The sequence below is a fragment of the Ictalurus punctatus genome, chromosome 5 (genome assembly GCF_001660625.3).
Source record: "Ictalurus punctatus breed USDA103 chromosome 5, Coco_2.0, whole genome shotgun sequence".
NCBI lineage: Eukaryota > Metazoa > Chordata > Actinopteri > Siluriformes > Ictaluridae > Ictalurus > Ictalurus punctatus.
In genome coordinates, this window is record NC_030420.2 from 21,521,823 (window position 1) to 21,541,434 (window position 19,612).

General features: G+C 35.9%; 1 protein-coding gene across 1 annotated transcript; it reads left to right on the plus strand.

Annotated features, from left to right (window-relative positions):
- The first annotated feature begins 720 nt into the window (after positions 1-720).
- On the plus strand, positions 721-11,359 carry foxp3b (forkhead box P3b). The gene is made up of 12 exons (XM_017466874.3): positions 721-983; positions 2,708-2,868; positions 3,168-3,276; positions 3,503-3,635; positions 3,872-3,970; positions 4,086-4,173; positions 5,880-5,942; positions 6,206-6,344; positions 6,541-6,617; positions 6,754-6,855; positions 9,314-9,435; positions 10,634-11,359. The coding sequence occupies exons 2-12, from the start codon at positions 2,719-2,721 to the stop codon at positions 10,683-10,685; spliced, it is 1,134 nt and encodes a 377-aa protein (XP_017322363.1). The 5' UTR covers positions 721-983; positions 2,708-2,718; the 3' UTR covers positions 10,686-11,359.
- The last annotated feature ends 8,253 nt before the right edge of the window (positions 11,360-19,612 follow it).

A 19,612-nucleotide genomic window follows, 5' to 3' on the forward strand; every position in this document is an offset into this window, starting at 1 on the left:
TTTTGCCTGCTCAAAAAAGTCAAGTATACCATTGGACTATAAATACAGATGGACACAGAGATCGCGCTGCATAATTTTCTTTGAAGGAGACAACTTCAGGTGAGTCACAGAAAGCTACATCTTTCCACAGCTACCTTGTTCTACAGATTTAAAAAATAGCTACACATTTAGATAAATAATGAGATAAGAAAGTGAGAGAATTTCCTTTCAGTGATAGAATACATTGTTATTAATTATTTAACTGTTTATAGAAATTCTATTTACAACTGACCAAAGGTCTACCTCTTTAGTAACAGTGGCAGTAGATGATGACATAACACATTACGTTTTATGGAATGGCATTTGATAATATAAAAATAAACAAGTAAGAGAGCTGATATGTCCAACCTGCGGAAGATTGGCTGATAACGATAGCAGTTTTTCGTAAAAATAAGCCAAACATACAACTAGAAATAAAATTATTGCATCATTCTTGCAACTAGCAGTTATATAAATTCTTTATGTTAGATGAAATTTACAGAGAATTAAAGAATTCTATCTTGATGAAAAAAACACATTGATAATCTCAATATTGATAACATTATTTATATCATTAATCTTGTTTGATAGTATATATGCAGAAAGAATGTGTTTTTCAATTACGAATATCAAACTTAGATAACTGAGGTTAGGGTGAATTTTTCCATTTATGTGTTTCTTAACCACACAAAGTGTGCATAACTTCTGAACACCTAGGTATGCCACAGGTACACATGAATTTGACATGGAGCACTGTAGTCTTTTGAAGTGATGCATTTACTTGTCGACAAGAAAGGATCATATTCTATGCCGGTGACTGGCTGTGGCCTTCATTGTGGAGCTTTAACAGCTTGGATGACTAAAAATAAGATTTTACCTCATTCTGATTTATTCTGTTCAGCAAGCAAAAGACAGGAAGAGAACAGGAGGTGCAAAAAAGTATAAAGACGTCTGTTCTTGAGCAGGTATTTGACATTCTAAACAATTAGAGAATATGGATAAAAATACAATAAATCATTTAAGTATATGCCTTCAACTATGAAATATAATTTTGTCTTGTGTAGCTTGTGATTGTTAAAGTGTTTTTTAGTGTTTTGTATGTGTTTGTTTCAGTTGTAATAATACATGGCCTTGTACTGTATGTTTAAACATTAAACATCATGCATTTTTCTACACTGCAACGAATATAGTGCATGTCTGGGGTTGGCTTGGGGTTCCTGTATTACAATTGAGATGGTCCAATTGATTTCTTCATCACTGAAGATTATTTAAGTTGCTGAATTAACTCTTTTATATTCTTATTAATTAACTTAATTAATTAATTAAAATTTCAGAGTTTGTGGAAAGTTTAAAGCTGTAGGAATGCATGTGTTGGTTGTAACATATAGTCATAATGCTGATTTTTTGTGTTATATCACAGTTTAAATTTTTCATATTGTATTTGGCTTAACGTATATCGGCCTGAAAATGAGAACCACCCAAAAAGAGTATTGCACAGATAGTACTATTTTGTTGTTTCTATAAACAATATGTGGTAGAATGAGTGGTTAGCAGAAACTAATTCCAGGATAGATTTGTACAAGTTTGATGCACTTTTGAACAACTTTGTGAGAGAGTGGTTTGTAATAACGAAACGTTCCATGGTGTAAATAAAAAAAAGAATTGCTTTTGGCAGTGAGTAATTTTCCATACCTGTGAAGTTATGTCAAAAAAAAAAAAATGCTTACAGCAATATGTGTATTCACAAACCAATACTATAAAGCGCTATGGTAGCTATAGACTGAAGTATTACCATACACTGTAGAACTATAAATGTGGATGTTATAGTATTAAGCATAGTGCGATTGTTCCTGCTAATTGTAATGCAATTATTTTATTTCATGTGTGGTTGATATTTCAAAGATATTAGTCATATTCATTGCCACACTGTGCAACTGCAGTTACTTTATATTTAACTGCATTTACTTTATATTTAGTTCTGTGATTGCACCTCAAGTGTTTTTCGTACACAAGTATAACATCAGAGACCGCAAAGGTTGCAAACTTTCTCTTTCTATTTACCCATATCCTATTTCCTTTTCCTGGCCTGCTTATCTTGTGCATGTTTTTGCAAAATGCAAAGTGAGCGTACATGTATTATATGTAAATGTTTATTCATTTTATCATGTTTGTCTAGTGTTTATGGTTTTCTGGAAAAATAAATAGGTTGATGTACTTTTGAAATAGAAGCATGTTTGCTTTTTTCTTCTTCTCTAAAACATGTGAATCCAACAAAACATTGTATACCCTATCGCTTTTTAAAAAAAAATCATTATTGTGAAGCTGTGCTCATTCTCTACAGCTTTCATTTAACTTTCATATCTTTGCTTCTCACCCTCATAATGTTAATGAAGGAAAGGGGAAAAAACCCAGCGATGTTGTGGCTGGGTCTAAGAAAGTGTATTTAAATTTGGGCCTCTTTTCTATTCTTTGGAGCATTTCTGTGTGTTTAAAAGGTAGCTAACAAAACTATAATGGTGGGGTTTCTCTTCCAGGTAAAGCAAAGAAATATTCACCAGTAACTAGATGTCTTCAAGTTTATTTGGTTTAGTGCCTGACCTCCTCTCTGTATAAATCTTATTTAGATTTATGATAGAAATGAGGAATAAAGTGCTGTAAAACTTTTTGCAACTTTTTTTTTCTGTTTCAGAGTTTTACAGTATGTCACAGATTAACAGACAGAGTGGCAGGACTAGGTGTGTAACGGATGGAGATGTGCCTCCAATTCTGAAAGAAGAGCAGGAGGATGAGAATTACATACCAAATAAGTGTGACGCCTCACTTCATTCTGAAGAAAACCCACCCTTTCAGGTAAGCTGTAGTTTATGGAGTGAAACTCAGTTCACGCCAAAGAACAGATCAGCTTAAAAATGTATGTTTGGAATTTCCATAATGTAATTTTCTTCATTCAATTTTGCTCATATTTCCCAAAGAAAAATCATTGAGATAATCCACATAAAGCAGTTTATAGTCATTAACAGTCAGACACAATCTATCAGTTAATTAAAATTCACAACTTTCTCTGTGGTGGTGGTGGTGTGTGTGTGTGTATGTGTATGTGTGTGTGTGTGTGTGTGTGTGTGTGTGTGTGTGTGTGTGTGTGTGCGCAGAGTGCTGCTAAAACAACACACACAAACCTTCTTTTGCTAGAGCGTCAGAGTCCTCAGCCAACCCAGAACAGACCATCTGTGCTCTGTTCCACCTCTCTGCTATCTCTTGGTCTGTGCCACAACATCCATTATTACACATTGTTAACTAAACTATCCATCTGAGTGTGCTTTATAGATCAAATAATTTTTATTATTTTAAAAGACATTGCTTGATAAGACATGACCAACAAAATATAGTTCCTTAAAACTTTAATATGTACCTTTAATATGTAAAAATGGGTCTGGAAATGCATAAATTACTCATCATCCATCTCCTGATCCTATTCCTTCACCAGAACACACCGGTTTTTCTAAGCTCTCACCTAAAAAGTGTGAGTCAGCAGTAAAAAGTGGCAGAAAGGAGAGTTCTGTCAGTTCTAGTCAAGCACAAACTGATCAGCACAAAACCCCCAGCACTCACATGAACAGGTAAGACTCAAACAGGAAACAGAATGTTAGACTCATTTGAAATCACAAACCTTGTATGAGTTGAGCTTCATTCGAATTTTGACACCTCTGGAGTTGACTTCACTTGAAAAGTCTAAATATAGATTGGATTAAAGAAAAAATTCAGGTGTTTACTGAAATAGTTCAGACAATATATGACAAGAAAGGTTTCAACTACATAGGGTGTTGCATTAATGTACACTTACCCACTTATGCAGCCTTATCCAGTCAAATGTGATAAGTTCTCTGTTTGTCAACGGACGATGTCGCTGGCCTGATTGTGATGAAGCCTTCAAAGAGTATCCTGTTTTCCTGAAGTGAGTCTTCATCAGTTTTTGAAGCATTTAAACCAAAAATGTCAAATATATGTCTGCCATTCCTCTCTTGACTTTCTTTTTTTGTAAATGAAATCATTTTTCTTAAATTGTGTAGACACCTGAACAACAGACACAGCTGGGGAGAAAAAACAATCGCACAGTGGAGAGTGCAGGAAGAAAGAGTGCGCCAAATGGAGAGTCAGGTAGATGAATATGTAATAGTATTAAAACAAATAAGATGATCCGGTTACTTTTCAGGTAATGGATATTTCAATGAGAGGCATATTAACACTTTACCTAAGAATGGTCATTATGAGTCTACATCACACCTTACATACATGACAACTGACAAACCTGTACAAGCATTACAGCATAAAGCCTTATTCTAACAGGCATCAGATGTTGATCTCAAGCTAATTTCTATTCCCTGTGAAAAATAATTCTGTTTACAATAGCAGTTCTTAAACTTACTTTTTATCTTTATATTCTGTTGATGACAAACTTTGCTTAAACTTAATTTTTATCTTTATATTCTGTTGATGACATACTTTGCACTGTTTTGTTATGTTGACTAAGAAAGTAAAATTGGCCCTAAATAATAATGTCTTGTTCACCTAAAACTACTTCAGATCTATCTCACTGGCATAGAAATTTAATCAACTTATTCGGTTAATGAATATAATTATCTTGTGCAAACTTAAAATTTTAAAAATGCTTAGAGCAAACTGTATTATATTTAACGAAAAGGCAATGATTTTAGCAGAAAGTGCTTCAATCTGCTTTTAGCAGAAAGTGCAACATTTCTTCATTTAAAATGTTTTTTTTCCTTAAGTTTAAACAAAAATAACAATTTCTTTACACACCAATAGTCATATATGACAATTTTTTTACAATGTTGTTTATATTGAGAAACAAGACCAAACTGCATCTTTAACAATTTATTTAAAATATCATAAATTCTGTTTTGCTTTTATGTAAACTTTCACAAAAATGTTAATGTGTAAATATCAATATGAATATAATATATATGAATTTCTGTGTTTCTTTTCAAGAACAATAACAAAATCATTTGACAGTTGAATACATTGAATTGACAATTAAGTGACAAAAATATTCAACTTAAATTCACTGGATGGCCAGAAAAGGCCGATTCTGTAGGCTATGCCTGTGTATCCTCTCATGCAAACCACAAGGCAAAAAAACATGCACACAATACTTTCTCACCATAACAGACTAATCATTGTTCACAGAATTCAGGATGTCATGTTTAGTTCAGAAAGTAATGAAGAATTTCCACCATTTCCACCTAATAAAGGAAACATATCAGACCAACATTTTGGCACAAACTATTGCTTTAGTAGTTGTTGTAAAAAAAAAAGTTGTTGTAAAAGACTTATGTGGCCTTATGAACACTGCCCTTGGCTGTCTTTATGATATATATATATATATATATATATATATATATATATATATATATATATATATATATATATATATATATATATATATATATATATATATTTATTTTATTTTTTTACACACACATATATATATATATATATATATATATATATATATATATATATATATATATATATATATATTTTTTACACATGTTAGAATTATAAATTATTGTACTTATGATTATTTCACTGGTCATGAGGGGGTTATGGTGTCATGAAGCCCTGTCAGCACCACATTTGGGTGAACTGCATATAGAACTGTTTGAGGTTTACTTTGTTCTAGATACATTTGATACACCTTTTTTTAAAGCAATTATAAACTAATTTATTGGATTATTCTTGTAATAACATTATGATGGCTGCTACTTTTTTTTTGCAAACTGACCAGGATATTGATTCTGATCCAGTGCAATACTGAAACACATTCACTGCAAACTGTGTTTAAGCTTGTTCAGGAAAGACAGACACTCCATGCCATGCAGCTCCATCTAAGACTGACTGTACACCCAGTAAGATGAAAATCACTTCATCACTCACTCTCCTTTGGAAACTATTTATGATAAAACATCATACAAATTTTCTAAATAGCCTAAAATATCAGTATTAATAATTTATCATAGTTTAACTTATATGAAAACTTTACCATAATGTTTGATTAAGAACAGTAAATCTATTTCATGCCCTTTTTTTACCATTCAAACAGTTGGTGTGGTTGCACAAATGTTTTTGCTTTATGAAGTGTGTGAGTGTGTGTTGTGTGCCGCTCTGTCAGAGAGCAGCTCTAGGCTGGTGGAGTCCGCTGGCACTGCCTGCACCCCCGTCTGAGGAGCCAGATGGAAATGTAGAGTGGGCCATCAATGCCACAGGGGGCCACGAATACTGGCCCACAGCCACCCCCCACCTACTGACAGGTAAAGCCTATTCACACACTGACTTTCCCAGGCCTGTCAGATTTGATAATACACACATGTGCTTACATGCTTGTGCAGACCATTTTTGTGTATTTTTGTTTCTTTTTTTTTTTTTTTTTAATTATTAGAATGAATAGAACTTCATTTGCAACCAAAACTTGTGTTATGCAAAAACATTTCTTCTTCTACATTATAGATTTTGTCAACAGTATGGAATGCTACAAATATGTCAATATCAGACCTCCGTATACTTATGCTTTTCTTATTAGATGTGTAAGTAACCAATTTATGCAAATGATACATCCAATTATATTCTATTTACTTCATGGGAATATAAATAACTATATTTATTTACTTACTATATGCATATATCTATATTTATTTATATTTATGTACTATTTTTTCATAGTCAATACTGGAGGCACCCGATAAGCAAAGGGCTCTGAATGAGATCTACAGCTGGTTCATTCAAAGGTTCTTTTACTTCCGTCACAACACTCCCACATGGAAGGTATCGTATCGTGACAGAATGCTCAGCCAACGCACTTCAGCATAGCCAGTTAATATCTGACATGATGTCACTTGACATATTTTTCTTAAACTGTTAAGTTCCTCATGTATAAATATAGGATGTACAGGAGTCAAATTGTAGATTGAATTTTAGAGCATGATATGTGTCTTCCTGGCGTAAGACAGTGTGTGCAGGCTTTATTATCAGTCCACAGGCATAGACAATCCTCCCTCAACTCAGTACAAACTTCCTCAACTGTGGTAAATCAGGCTTATCCATAGTTGATGCTTTGGCACGAGTTATAATATTTTCATCTGAATCGCATTGTAGGACACCCTTAAAGGTCATCAATTCTAATTCACTTTGCCGGTGACATGAGTTTACTTGCAATTACATGCTAGCTTTGCAGCCTAAATAAAGTCACAGTTTGATCTTTTAATCAGAGTTAGTTCCAGTAAGTAAGAGTTACTTCTGGCAACCTACAAACACAAATGATTTTTTTAATCAAAATATTACAAAATAAAAATAAATTAAAAAAAAAAACAGTTAATTTGCACTTTTAAAGGTGTCAGCCAACAACTGTGTTACTCATTTGTTTTAAACTTTCATGGCGCTCTTGTCTGGTGAATAAAACTATAGGATCGCTGGTGCCTTCTTATATACTTCTTTATATTTATCCGAAATCTTAAAAGATGGTTTTCTTACTGGCATCCATATAGACAGCCTTTGTCTCAGGAGTGTGCAAATGCTGCCCAACCATGCTGTCTACCTAGTCAACTGTCTCTTTAATGTAAGGTATTGGTATTGTCGATATTTTAAAGTATCCTTATATGATATACACTCACCAGCCACTTTATTAGGAACACCATACTAATAAAAAGGGGGTAAGACCCCCCCTTCTTTCCTCTCAGAGAGCAGCCTTAATTCTATGTGGCATTGATTCCACAAGGTGTTGGAAACATTCCCTTGAGATTCTGCTGTGGTCAAAGGATGCTTGATTCATATTAATAGGATTAACGTATGACAAAAAACAATCCCCACAACCTTACATCACTGCCAGACAATGGCGGAGCCCCACCGCAAGAGCAAGGGCAGGACGCGTGCTGGGGTGATGTGGGAATTAACAAAGGTGAAAATAATCACAAAAATGTCACTGACATGCATATTACAACACAAAGGGAAAGAACATCTTTCTGTACCTATCTGATTTTTAAGGTGGCTAATAGTAACACAAAATACTCAACATTAACTGTAATCGAAACATCCTTTTCTTCTCTCTAATGTGTGGGGTCCAAGTGTATTATAATTAAATTTCAATTATTGCTCTTTGTTGTTCACTATACTGGGGCCCCCCCACCACCACAGGGGCCCCCCCGTAGAATGTGTCTGGCACGCTATTCCTCTACACCACTGTCTCCAAGCCGAAACTCAAGATGAAATCAGAATACATCAGATCAGGCAATGTTTTTCAAATCTTCAACGGTTCAGTTTTTGTGAGTCTGTTGCCCACTGTTGCCTCAGATTCCTGTTCTTGGCTGACAAGAACCCAGTCTGGTCTTCTGTTTGCTCATCTGCCTCAAGGTTCGAAGTGTTGTACATTCTGAGATGTTTTTCTGCTCGCCATGTTTGTAAAGAGTGGTTATTCAAGTTATTGTAGTTTTCCTGTTAGCTCAAACCAGTCTAGGCATTGAAATACTCAAAACCAGCCTATTTGGCACAAATAAGCAGGTCAAACTCCGTGAGATTTTCCCCCCATTCAGTTCATGTGAACATTAACTGAAGCTCTTGACCTGTGTCTGCATGGTTTTGTGCATTGCTCTGTTCCCTCATATTGGCTGGTTGGATAATTGCATGAATAAGCAGGTGTTCCTAACAAAGTGGCCGGTGAGTGTATATTGCAGTACATCATAACTGAGTACTAACACACGTACAGTAGATCTGTATAGTGGCTTCCCCGTAGCCTGGACTATATCCACTAGATGGCAGCACTGACATGGTGAAATCTTTACCATCATCATTTTCTGAACGTGGTGCACGGTGGCTTAGTGGTTAGCACGTTCGCCTCACACCTGAGGGGTTCGATTCCCACCGTGACCCTGTGTGTGTGGAGTTTGCATGTTCTCCCCATGCTGCGGGGGTTTCCTCTGAGTACTCCGGTTTCCTCCCCCAGTCCAAAGATATGCATGGTAGGCTGATTGGGGTGTCTAAAGTGTCCGTAGTGTATGAATGGGTGTGTTAGTGTGTATGTGATTGTGCCCTGCGATTGGCACCCTGTCCAGGGTGTACCCCACCTTGTGCTCGATGCTCCCTGGGATAGGCTCCAGGTTCCTCGTGACCCTGAAAAGGAGTAAGCTGTAGAAGATGGATGGATGGATTTTCTGAACGCAGAAACATTTTCTGTTATATGTTTCTGTTTCTATTTCTAATTTTACATGACACTTTTTTTGTGCGTGCGCAGAACGCAGTCCGTCACAACCTCAGCCTCCATAAGTGCTTCGTGCGGGTGGATGGAGGAAAAGGCGCTGTATGGACTGTGGATGAGAAGGAGTTTCAGAAGAGAAAGGGCCAAAGGTTTAACAGGTAGCCAGTTTTTTGTTTACTTCAATACAATTCAAAATATTCTTGATTAATGTGTTACCTCAGTTAAATTCCTTTTAGTTTAACACTGTACTGTTGAAGGGAAGTGACAAGACTTAATTTCAAATTGACCTCAGTTCAGTTTGATTTGCTTTACCTGCTCTTTACAGGCTTGGCTAGTAATTATTGTGAATTTTCACAATCCCTCATCAACTTTCCACTATCGCAACCTACTTTTCAGTGGAAAGTAGCTAAAGCCTTCTCGAAAAGTCGCTAGGTTACGTCATGCGCTAATTAGCATATACACGATGTCATCGTCATTCATTTACATATGTTTGCTTCTCTCCTACACTTTGTCCTTGCATGCTGTATTTTAATACAGCCCAATTCCCAATAAAGTTGTTCTCCTTATATATTTTTCTGTTTCTGTTGTCAGACAGTGGAACAAGTATGAAATAGCAGCTCATTAAGACTACATGTTAACCAACACAGCTAAAATCATGACCACGGGGTGGTCTGACAAATTCTGTATGTGCTGTGATTTCAGCTCTATCTATATTTAAAATGTTCACTCAGGGACAAAGAAGCAACAGAATGTCTTATTTATTTCTCTCATACAGAGCACATCCTCCATCTCTACTACGGAAAGTAGCTAAGATTTGTCGCTAGGTGTTTTTTTGAGCGGAAACAGTGGCTAAAGGGCTCTGAAAAGTCACTAAAACTATCAACAAACATTGCCAAGGTGGCAACAATGCAAGATTTCAGTCCATAACTCTAGCTATGTCACGCTGTTGTTAACTGAGTCGACTCTTTTTGGTGACCGTTGGGAACCGATTCACCTTTCTTAATAACCTTTTTTTCATGACAACAAGACAAATATACCTTGTGACACTCTCACTGAAATGTCACGATTCAGTGCCGTTAATAACATACTGTACATGCAGCATATCTGAGTTGTTTGGTACAGAATGTTGAGACAAGTGTTTAATTCATTGACCCATTATCACACGAGGATCCACCTGCATTACTGCATATTGTGGTGCTCCTGTTGAACTGAGTGCACTGCCTCACTGAAAGCGAAAAACATTGAAAGAAGTTGATGAGGGCATGTTAAAAAGTACTAGAGCAAGGTCTTGGTTTGGAAACCCAGGTGCTGACACTGTCTAAGGTCAAAATGATTACTTCTTTTTTTTTTTTTTAGGGATTCTTTGAAATGGATGACTCATTTCTCTCATCCCCCCAAAGTGCCCTAAGCTTTCCTGAATGATCGACTGAGAAGCTGTTTCACACAATGTTGTTGGAAGGTGAATAGTTCTTTAATTCTTCATCTGTTTTAGTGCAACAGACTGATCATCTAAAGTCAAGTCTGTTTCTGTCAACTAGAAATGGTGATATTTTCACTGATAATATCTTGAACATAGTGAAATGTATTTCTTATTATAAAACTATAATTACCCAAATATATGACTATTAAATCAATTTCTATGCAGTTTGTTACTAATTTTTAGCTTGAAATAGTCTTGTTCTACAGGCACATACATTTTCTAATTTTAAGCATTTATTTGTAGAAAGAAACAAACTTATCTGCCAAGAGAATAAGAACATTTAAAGCTTAAATTTTGTACTTTAATATTAGCTAAATATCTCATATTCAAGATATTTTCACTTGCTAAGATGTCTTTTTTTTTGCAGTGTATTTTTATACTTTGTGGTGTAAGGTTATTTACTATCGTTATTTACTATATTACTATATAATTTACTTACTCTTATTTTAACAATGTTTATTATGGGTGAATCTTTGAAGAAGAGACATTCTCCTAAAGCCATACATTTCTAATTTTGTGATGTAATACTAAGAATTTTCAATATTTATTTGTCATCATTGCATTATGTTTAAATACTGACATTAAAATGTAGATTGTTCTAACATTGGTCTGGAATCATCCTTGTTGACGGTATAGCTTGTAGATGTTACTTGGCCAGAAGAGGGCACTAACAGTGGGCTCAGTGTGTTTGGGCGTGGTAACCTCTTCCCCTTGGAGCACATTCATGCACAGACACAGATATACATCAAATAGATATAGAAAGATGGATTAGACAAAAAAGCAGTGTTTATATTCAGCAGTCCGGAGACTTGTATTTAAAGTAAGGGCTAGAATTATAATGAAAAACTGTCTATGGACTGTCTATATTTTGTTATTAATTACATGGAGATAGATGGAGTATATTAATTACATTAATTAGATACTTAATTGCCTTCTTTAGCAGTTGAACAGCACAGTATGTGAATCAGGAAGTACATGCATGAGAAACAAATGAATAAGTGAAAAATAAGTGCAATACAATCTACGGACAGTTTTTGTATACAGGTCTGTGTTGTATATTGGCCAATAAAAATGCCAGACAAGCGAGCCTACAGCAAAGTGTAAATAAGTACAATACATCAACACTACATACTCATATACTTTTGAAACATATTTATTTGCAAGTGTGCAAACATATACATATGTGCAGATACACCCATATATAGATTTTTGGTGTGTTGCTGTAAAATATTGTATATAATCCTAATATAAAATACAAAAATGTGTCATCTGATAACACAAAGTCTATGCATTTATGCAAACAGTTGTTAATAAATATGTCAATTTTTTTTCTTGCATTCCCAATCATTACAGCTAACCCTAAAATTGAAGAAAAAAAAAGAAAAAGAAAAAAAAAAGGTTCAAAACTATATTACAGCACATACTCCTTCACACACAAAAACACACACACATACTTTTGTGCTATAGTTAATCGGTGGGGTGTAAATAAATCCCTTTATCCCCACACCTGTTTTGTCTTCCAGCATAGATGAAACGAACAGATCCCTCATGATTCCTCTGCGTGTGCCTCTCTGCATAACCTCCCCAGCCTCCTCAGTCCCCTAAGCCTTTTGTTCTAGTCAATTCCCACAATCACTACTGCACACAGGCTGAAAAATCATTTCTTACTTTCACTGTAGGATTTCGATTTGAAAGACAGCTCTAAATGATTTAACTCCTAGTACTATTGATGAAGCTCAAGGACATAAGAGACCTCAAATGTACTCGATAACATTTTTCTACTATTAGACTTAATCAAGGTCAAGAATACCTGTCATACATGTATTTTATAGCTGGAATTCTCCATGTCAACCGATCATTTTATCCTTGCCCAGTGTTGTAAATGTTGTTTGCCCAGATCTGGCAATGTATCTTTCAATTTCACAAGGACATTTTTTTCCCTGATAGCCTTGAGATGAGCCTACAGATGTATCGCGTCATAAAAGACAGCCGCTGGCACTGAATTTTCCTGCACCTCAATTATCTTCAGGGGCATTTCCTTTAGAGAAATCAGCCTATTATATGGGTTTCTGGACAGCCTCACAAATTGTGACAGTCTTCTCACCTTGTCAGGTGCTTATTACATGGTCTTTCTGTAGCATCAAGTCTGGCTTCCTAACAGGTGTCTCAGCCCCCGGATCCTCTGTGTTACGTGGCTGTGGCATTTTCATTATCCAACGTTGGATAGGAAAGCAGTGGAAATACAGGATGGTATGTACTTTCTGAACTTGTTTATAGGTAGGGAAAGCATTCTGCAGTAAATGGACAGTTGGTTTCTATACTAATAACAGTTGTGCCAAATGTCAGTGCTTTAATATTTGGACAGGTATGTGCTAGAATCTGTTTAGATAATTATTCAGGATATACTGCAGTTGGTGTTGTCTGAGGCATATTTATAAAGAAGTGATGATGTTATTGTAAAATAATCAACTATGAAATGGTGTGATATGTTATTTTCCCATAACAGTATGTCATAAAGTCTTTTATTTCTCTCATGCTGTAGCTATTTGCCAACATTACAGTTATTATTTATTAAAGAACAACATGCCCTACTTTTTGATCAGTTTATAGTCTACAAGACAAGTTAGTTCCTGCTTTGACTTATGCTATAGCAGCCATAAATGTTATAAACAGCTATTCCCTCAACATTCTCTCTTTTTTCTCTTTTTAATAAAAAAAAATACATTGCTTGTCATGTTACTGACAAACTGCAAAGAGCACATTCCTCTCTCCTGAAGACTTTCCTGTGGTAGAAAACTTTTGACTGTTACCAAAAGCTAATACTGGGGACTCCTTTCATTAATGTTAAATAAAGTCTCTTTAGAGAAAGCTTCACCATATCAACAAATATAGGTTTTTCTTTGTTAAATAGCAACACATTTTAATCAGTTTATTATCAGTCTTTAATTGTGTGGTGCATGCACCATACAGGTCCCTGTGAATTAGCTGTTGCTATAGAAAAGATAGCATATAAAGCATAAAGCATAAGAGAATGAGTGCATCAATATAAACACTGTTGAATTCTCCAGTGTGATTCGTCAGAAGGTGTTGAGTAATTTTCTATATTAGTGCCGCTTGCCAGGCAAATCACAAGTTTATATTAACATGCTCATTCTAAAACATTATCATTTATATGTTCTTTCATGTAATTTAATGTTAAGCTTTCTGTAAGTAGCTTTAAGTTTTCTGCCACAGTCAGAGGACCTTGCATTTTTTTTTTGTCTTGGGGGAAAAACAAGCCTTGGGCAAAATTGCTGTTGAATAAGAATAACAAGACACTTCAGGGTGTGCTGTTCTATGCAAATAATCAATTTCTCTTCACACCAGCATGTTGTTGATTTGCCCAACATGTTTTATTCCTTACTTAATTTATTGGTACCTTTTTAATGTGTAGTATAGTACATCCATATTTAACAGTGTATTGACGAGCTTTGTTAGAGCAGAGGTAAAGCTATTTTATCAAAGCTCCCTCACAAAGTTATCTATTTTGTTGTCAGTTCTCCCCATTTTTTCAGAGCTATTAGTGAGAATGTGCTGAAACCAGTTTTGGTTTCAAGTCTGGAAAAAGACAGCTTATCATCTCAATTGGCTATCACAGAGACAGACGAGCTCTCAGACAGAGCTGAGAACCTGGTATTTCTGACAGGTCTAAACAGAGATAAAGAATAGTTGAAAAGGCAACCCTGAAACCACAAGTCCACACCATAGTGAAGGGCTAAATCTTATCTGAGCAAGACAGTTTGTAGATTACACACCAAACAGAATATCTGATGCAACCAGTGCATAAAACTGAACTCACTCCATTAATAAAGCTTGAGACAGACTTTCTTATTGTGAACGCTGACACACTTCTAGAGAGGATATGTCACAGTGATGAGGTGTGCACTTTGAAAACCACAATAATTCACATTCTCAAGGTGTTTTCCAGAGTGAAATTATACTTGCTAAATTTGCATGTTTTTGATCATCTTAGTGCTCTGATCAAAGCATACAGGCATTTTCATCTTGCACATGTAGGTGTATTTCAGTATTCAGTCTTTGAGGTCGTTTTTGTGCCAAATCATACGTTTATTAATAAAATTGTTAAACTTTCCGGGGACTATGTTCACTCTTAAACAAAGGTCCTAATTTTAATCACAGGAGTGTCATATTCCACACATTTCTAAGTGTGTGACGTTGGAGGCATTTGGCCAGTCGACTAGCAGGTATTCGTCTGAATCTCCCTATCTCAATGAGAACCGGACTGACGCGGTTTCATTGCTGACACGGTATGATTATTCATCCCTCTCTCACTGTTTTCACTGAGATTATGGGGGCTAAAGGCCAAGCTTAACTCACAGTCTGTCTGACAAAAGCTAAACTGCCCATCCGTTAGGAACAACCTGTATACACAAGCCCAGACAAGATAACTCAGCAAAGAACATCAGTCGCCCATGAGATTACACGCTTCTGCTGCCACTGCCTTTTTAAGATGTAGACTTTTTATACACTTAATTACACCCTCAATATGAACATATATTATAATTGCAATGAAACTTTAAAAAGAGCTTTTAAAAACCTCCAAATAGTTTTTTTTTCCCCTGATTACTTTTATGTCTCTAATTACTTTGACTAGACCTGTCACAATTTTGAAATTTTGACTTATGATTACTTGGCCTTCTTGTCCAGTAGTGTACAAATGCACATACATAGTCATTTATCAACACTTAACATATAAGTAGATATGCACAAATAATAAATATAGTATATAACCTATAACAGAAATATACAAATAGATTATTGGACAATAAACAATGTTAACATATAATGTACTATATAGTAATTCTCATCCTCCGCAGATAATTTCCAACTTTTCTGAATATTTCTTGCTGAAATGCTGAATATTATAGGCTTCCTTGACAAAACATAATGATAGATGGTTCATGGTTCAAGGCCTAAGGATTATGATGGCTCGGCAATTTTATTATATCAAGAAACTAATTGAGGATGAAGGTCAAGTTTACCGCCTACATACAGTATATTTAAATGATTGTATATTTACATTAACATGTGATTTTGTAATCTAACTGTTCAATCAAAGCGGTTAGATAATAATTACGACAGGCTTAGCTATGGGTGTTTCTTTTAGATACCAAGGCTGCCTTATAAAATTTCTGAAGTATCGTAATTACTAGATGAGTACACATGTACCACGAAGGGAGCTAGTATTTTTCTAGGAGACCTGACTTTCCAAGTTGGGTGCATGTCAGTAACATCTGCAGCAGATGGTAAAATTTAAGTTGTTTTTTTGCACATTAAATGTTCATTTCTTAAGTACACTCTTAAAAATAAAGGTTCTTCAATGGTTCTTTACAGCACCATAGGGTCTGCAAGTAACCATTTTTCATTGTATACAGAGCAATGTATTGGTTCTTCAAGGTATCTTCCCTTAATAGGTTAAAGAGAACCCTATAAAGTTAATTGTGGGACTGGAAAAGGTTCTCTTGGCATCACTCTTAATAAACTTAATTTGGTTCCTTAACACACTAACTAAGGTTTTTTTAGAGAACTTATGATAACATGGTTCCTTGTGGCACTGCTATGAAGAACCATTTTTTGGGTTCTTTGAAGCACCAATAAATAGATAGTTCTCTTAAGAATTTGAGAGTAAAAGGTTTTTTGTGCAACCTAAAAGGGTTCTCCTATGGCACCAGGCTGAAAAAACATTTTTGGTTCTAATTGGAACCTTTCTTTTTAAGAATGTAAGGCAAAGTAAACCTCTTGGCATTGTGATATGAAAAAAAGAAAAAAGAATAAGAAGTTTTCCATCCATTCTGTCCATTTTTTGTCCACACCACATCTTTATGACGACCTCTGAACTCATACACACAAACTTTCAAGCGTGGCATAAGAACACCAATATGAAGATGGTTTTCTCTTTTCCTAATAATGACTGCTGAGGTAATAATGGGAAAGTAAACTTTTTTTTTTTTTTTTGCTATATGCTGTTTTATTTGCAGCTTTTCTTTAGTTCTGCTTTATCAGTTAAACAGTAAATATATCACTCAGACAAAACATGCAGCCAGAACTAGTGATTAGCACATTATATAATTTCAGAATGATAATTTTTTTTCAGCTTTTGTCATTTTTTTGTAATGCGAACTGCTATTATATCCTAATTAGAATCATTTGGATACAATTAACTGGCTGTTGCCTGAAGCAGGAATCTTTAGCTCTCCAGCACAGCATAGTACATTGCATGTTGCAATCTCCATGAGGAGAGAATGAGTGCTCTTGTTCTCTCCTAATAGATGTGGATGATGATTAATATAATGCCAGCAGGGCTTAGAGCTGGTGCAAACACAAGGATTCTTCTCCTTGATTTTTAAGAGGCTTAATAAAATGATCACATAGTTCTGTAAATCCCTCTTCATTTGATGACCTTGTGGGGACAACCGTATTGAAGAGAGAGACAAATTTCTCCAGGCACAGCCAGACCTCATTAAATTCTTTTTAGAAGTGGCCTTGTTCAAACATTCATTCAATCTGTCAAGGAGAGGAGTGCACCCCAAATTCAGACATCAATATAGAGTGCTGGAATTAATTCCAGGACAACCCACAGGCTTGTTTGTTCATAGGAATAGCTATAACACATCCTCTGTAGTTTCATGGTCATAATAAAGCCTGAGCAATGAAGCATCTCAGTTGCAAAGCAGTGCTTTCCCCGACTGCACCCATCACTCCTCTCCACCTTGATGTTTTCAGATATGTCGGCTGTGAGAGAATGAAAGTGTATCTTCCAAGGAGAGGAGATAAAAGGGCTGTGGTTTCCATTTCAGCATGGGGAGACTCGCACCGCGGGGCACGACAGCTCTCTGATGCCTCCTGACAGCCCAGGACTTTCCACAACTTTCATGTCACATTGCAGGAGTTAAATAGCTTTAGGGGAGAGATGGGTGATAATGGAAAAGAGAAAGAGGGCCTTTAGGCTTTATCTTAATGAGTGTTGAGATCTAATTACCACAGGCTGTGGTGTAGACATCTGGCAAGGTGAGGTGCGTAACTCCGCAATCAAGAAAAGTCATTACATTATAAAACATTATCATGATATTTATCTTTGTGATGTTAAACTGCCCAGATGAATCACAACCAGAACCCCTGCTAGATGAAATATAAGTGCAAACACACACACACACACACACACACACACACACACACACAGAGGCCCTAAGCATGGATTTGAATTTGCATGGCCATTAGATTGACCTCGCCATTACAGACACAAACATGTCGTGCTTAATTCTGGTCCACAGGTTTCCAATGAACTCAAATGTGCCAGAATGCTGTTCCTGTCTATCGGACTTTAAATGAGACAGTCGAGTAAAAAGAGATCATGATACCAACAGCCTTCCAATGACCAATCTTACATGCATGAAAACACACATTCATGCACAAGCACGTACTGTGAAATCCCATACACACACATGGTGAATGTGTCCAAAAAAAAGCCCATGTATGCATAAACAGTGAGGTGGAGCAAGGGATGGGGAGATTAGGATAAATAGGCAGAAGATGAATAGCTGGATAATTAGCATCATCTCCCAGGACCTGACAGAAATATGCAGCCTAGATGGATGAGACTCATAGAATAGAACAGCCTTGTCCGACCCCCCAAACGCCCCACGACACACACACACACACACACACACACACACACACACACTCCTCTACTTCTCATATACACCCATCCCCCTCATCCTCTCTTCCCATTCCACCATTCAGACAGGAGGAGGAGAGTGAAAGAGCATCCCCTTTGGGTTCAGTATCAAAACCCTTTCTCTCATTTTCTCATAGCCTCTCTCTGTAAAAATCCCCTTTGCAAACTCAAGAAGATGATTCCTAGAGAGATTGAACTCTAAAATGCTGAGAAACTGCTTAAAATGTATGACAAAGGAATTTGAAAGGAAAAGGGGAATATGTATGCAGTTCAGGTCTGCTGCCCTGACACACTTGGTAATTATGAAGTATGGGATTATTGCTTACATTTTAAAGGACAAAGCAATGCCATTAATCCATGGCACTCTGGAGGAATTTTACTTAAATGTGACTTAAAAAGATGCCTTAAACAGTATTAAAGCCAATAAAACAGACTTTATAATTAATCAAATTTTAACATGCTACAAGCAGAGATGATGTGTGTAAAATCAAAATATAATGAAAATTGAGCACCTGTCATACACCATAATAGATTTGACCTGTACTGTCACTTTCCCTGTAATAGCATCTTTACATGTAATCAGTCCTCTATGGACGTTGACAGCTCATCCTAGCTTATAATGTCAATAGCACCTCTGGTGTAGTTATTTATAAAAAGAAAACGACTTCTGACATTTGAAACTTCAGTCCGTGTATTGTGTGTTAATGTACAAACAATTAAATTTTATTTCTATAGAATTTTTAACAATAGGCATTGCCTCAAAGCAACATTAAGAAATCTGGATATAGATTTATATCCCTAATGAGCAAGCCAGAGACAACAATGGTGAGGATAAAAGCCCCTGAGACAACATGAGGAAGAAACCTTTAGAGGAACCAGACTCAAAAGGGAACCCATCGTCCGCTGGGTCACCCTGGATGGTGGGCTTAGACACATTGCACACAAAATTTCAGTTTATCTAAAGATTCTATAAGGAGCCTATTTGAATCATGACTATCACAGCATTTCTGTGTATTCTCAAAGTCAGTGAAACCAGAAACAGGCTTAATAAAATCCCATAAGCCCTCACCTGGAGGATTGTTCTGGGAAATAAGAAGTTACAGGTGGGTCTTGTTGACTC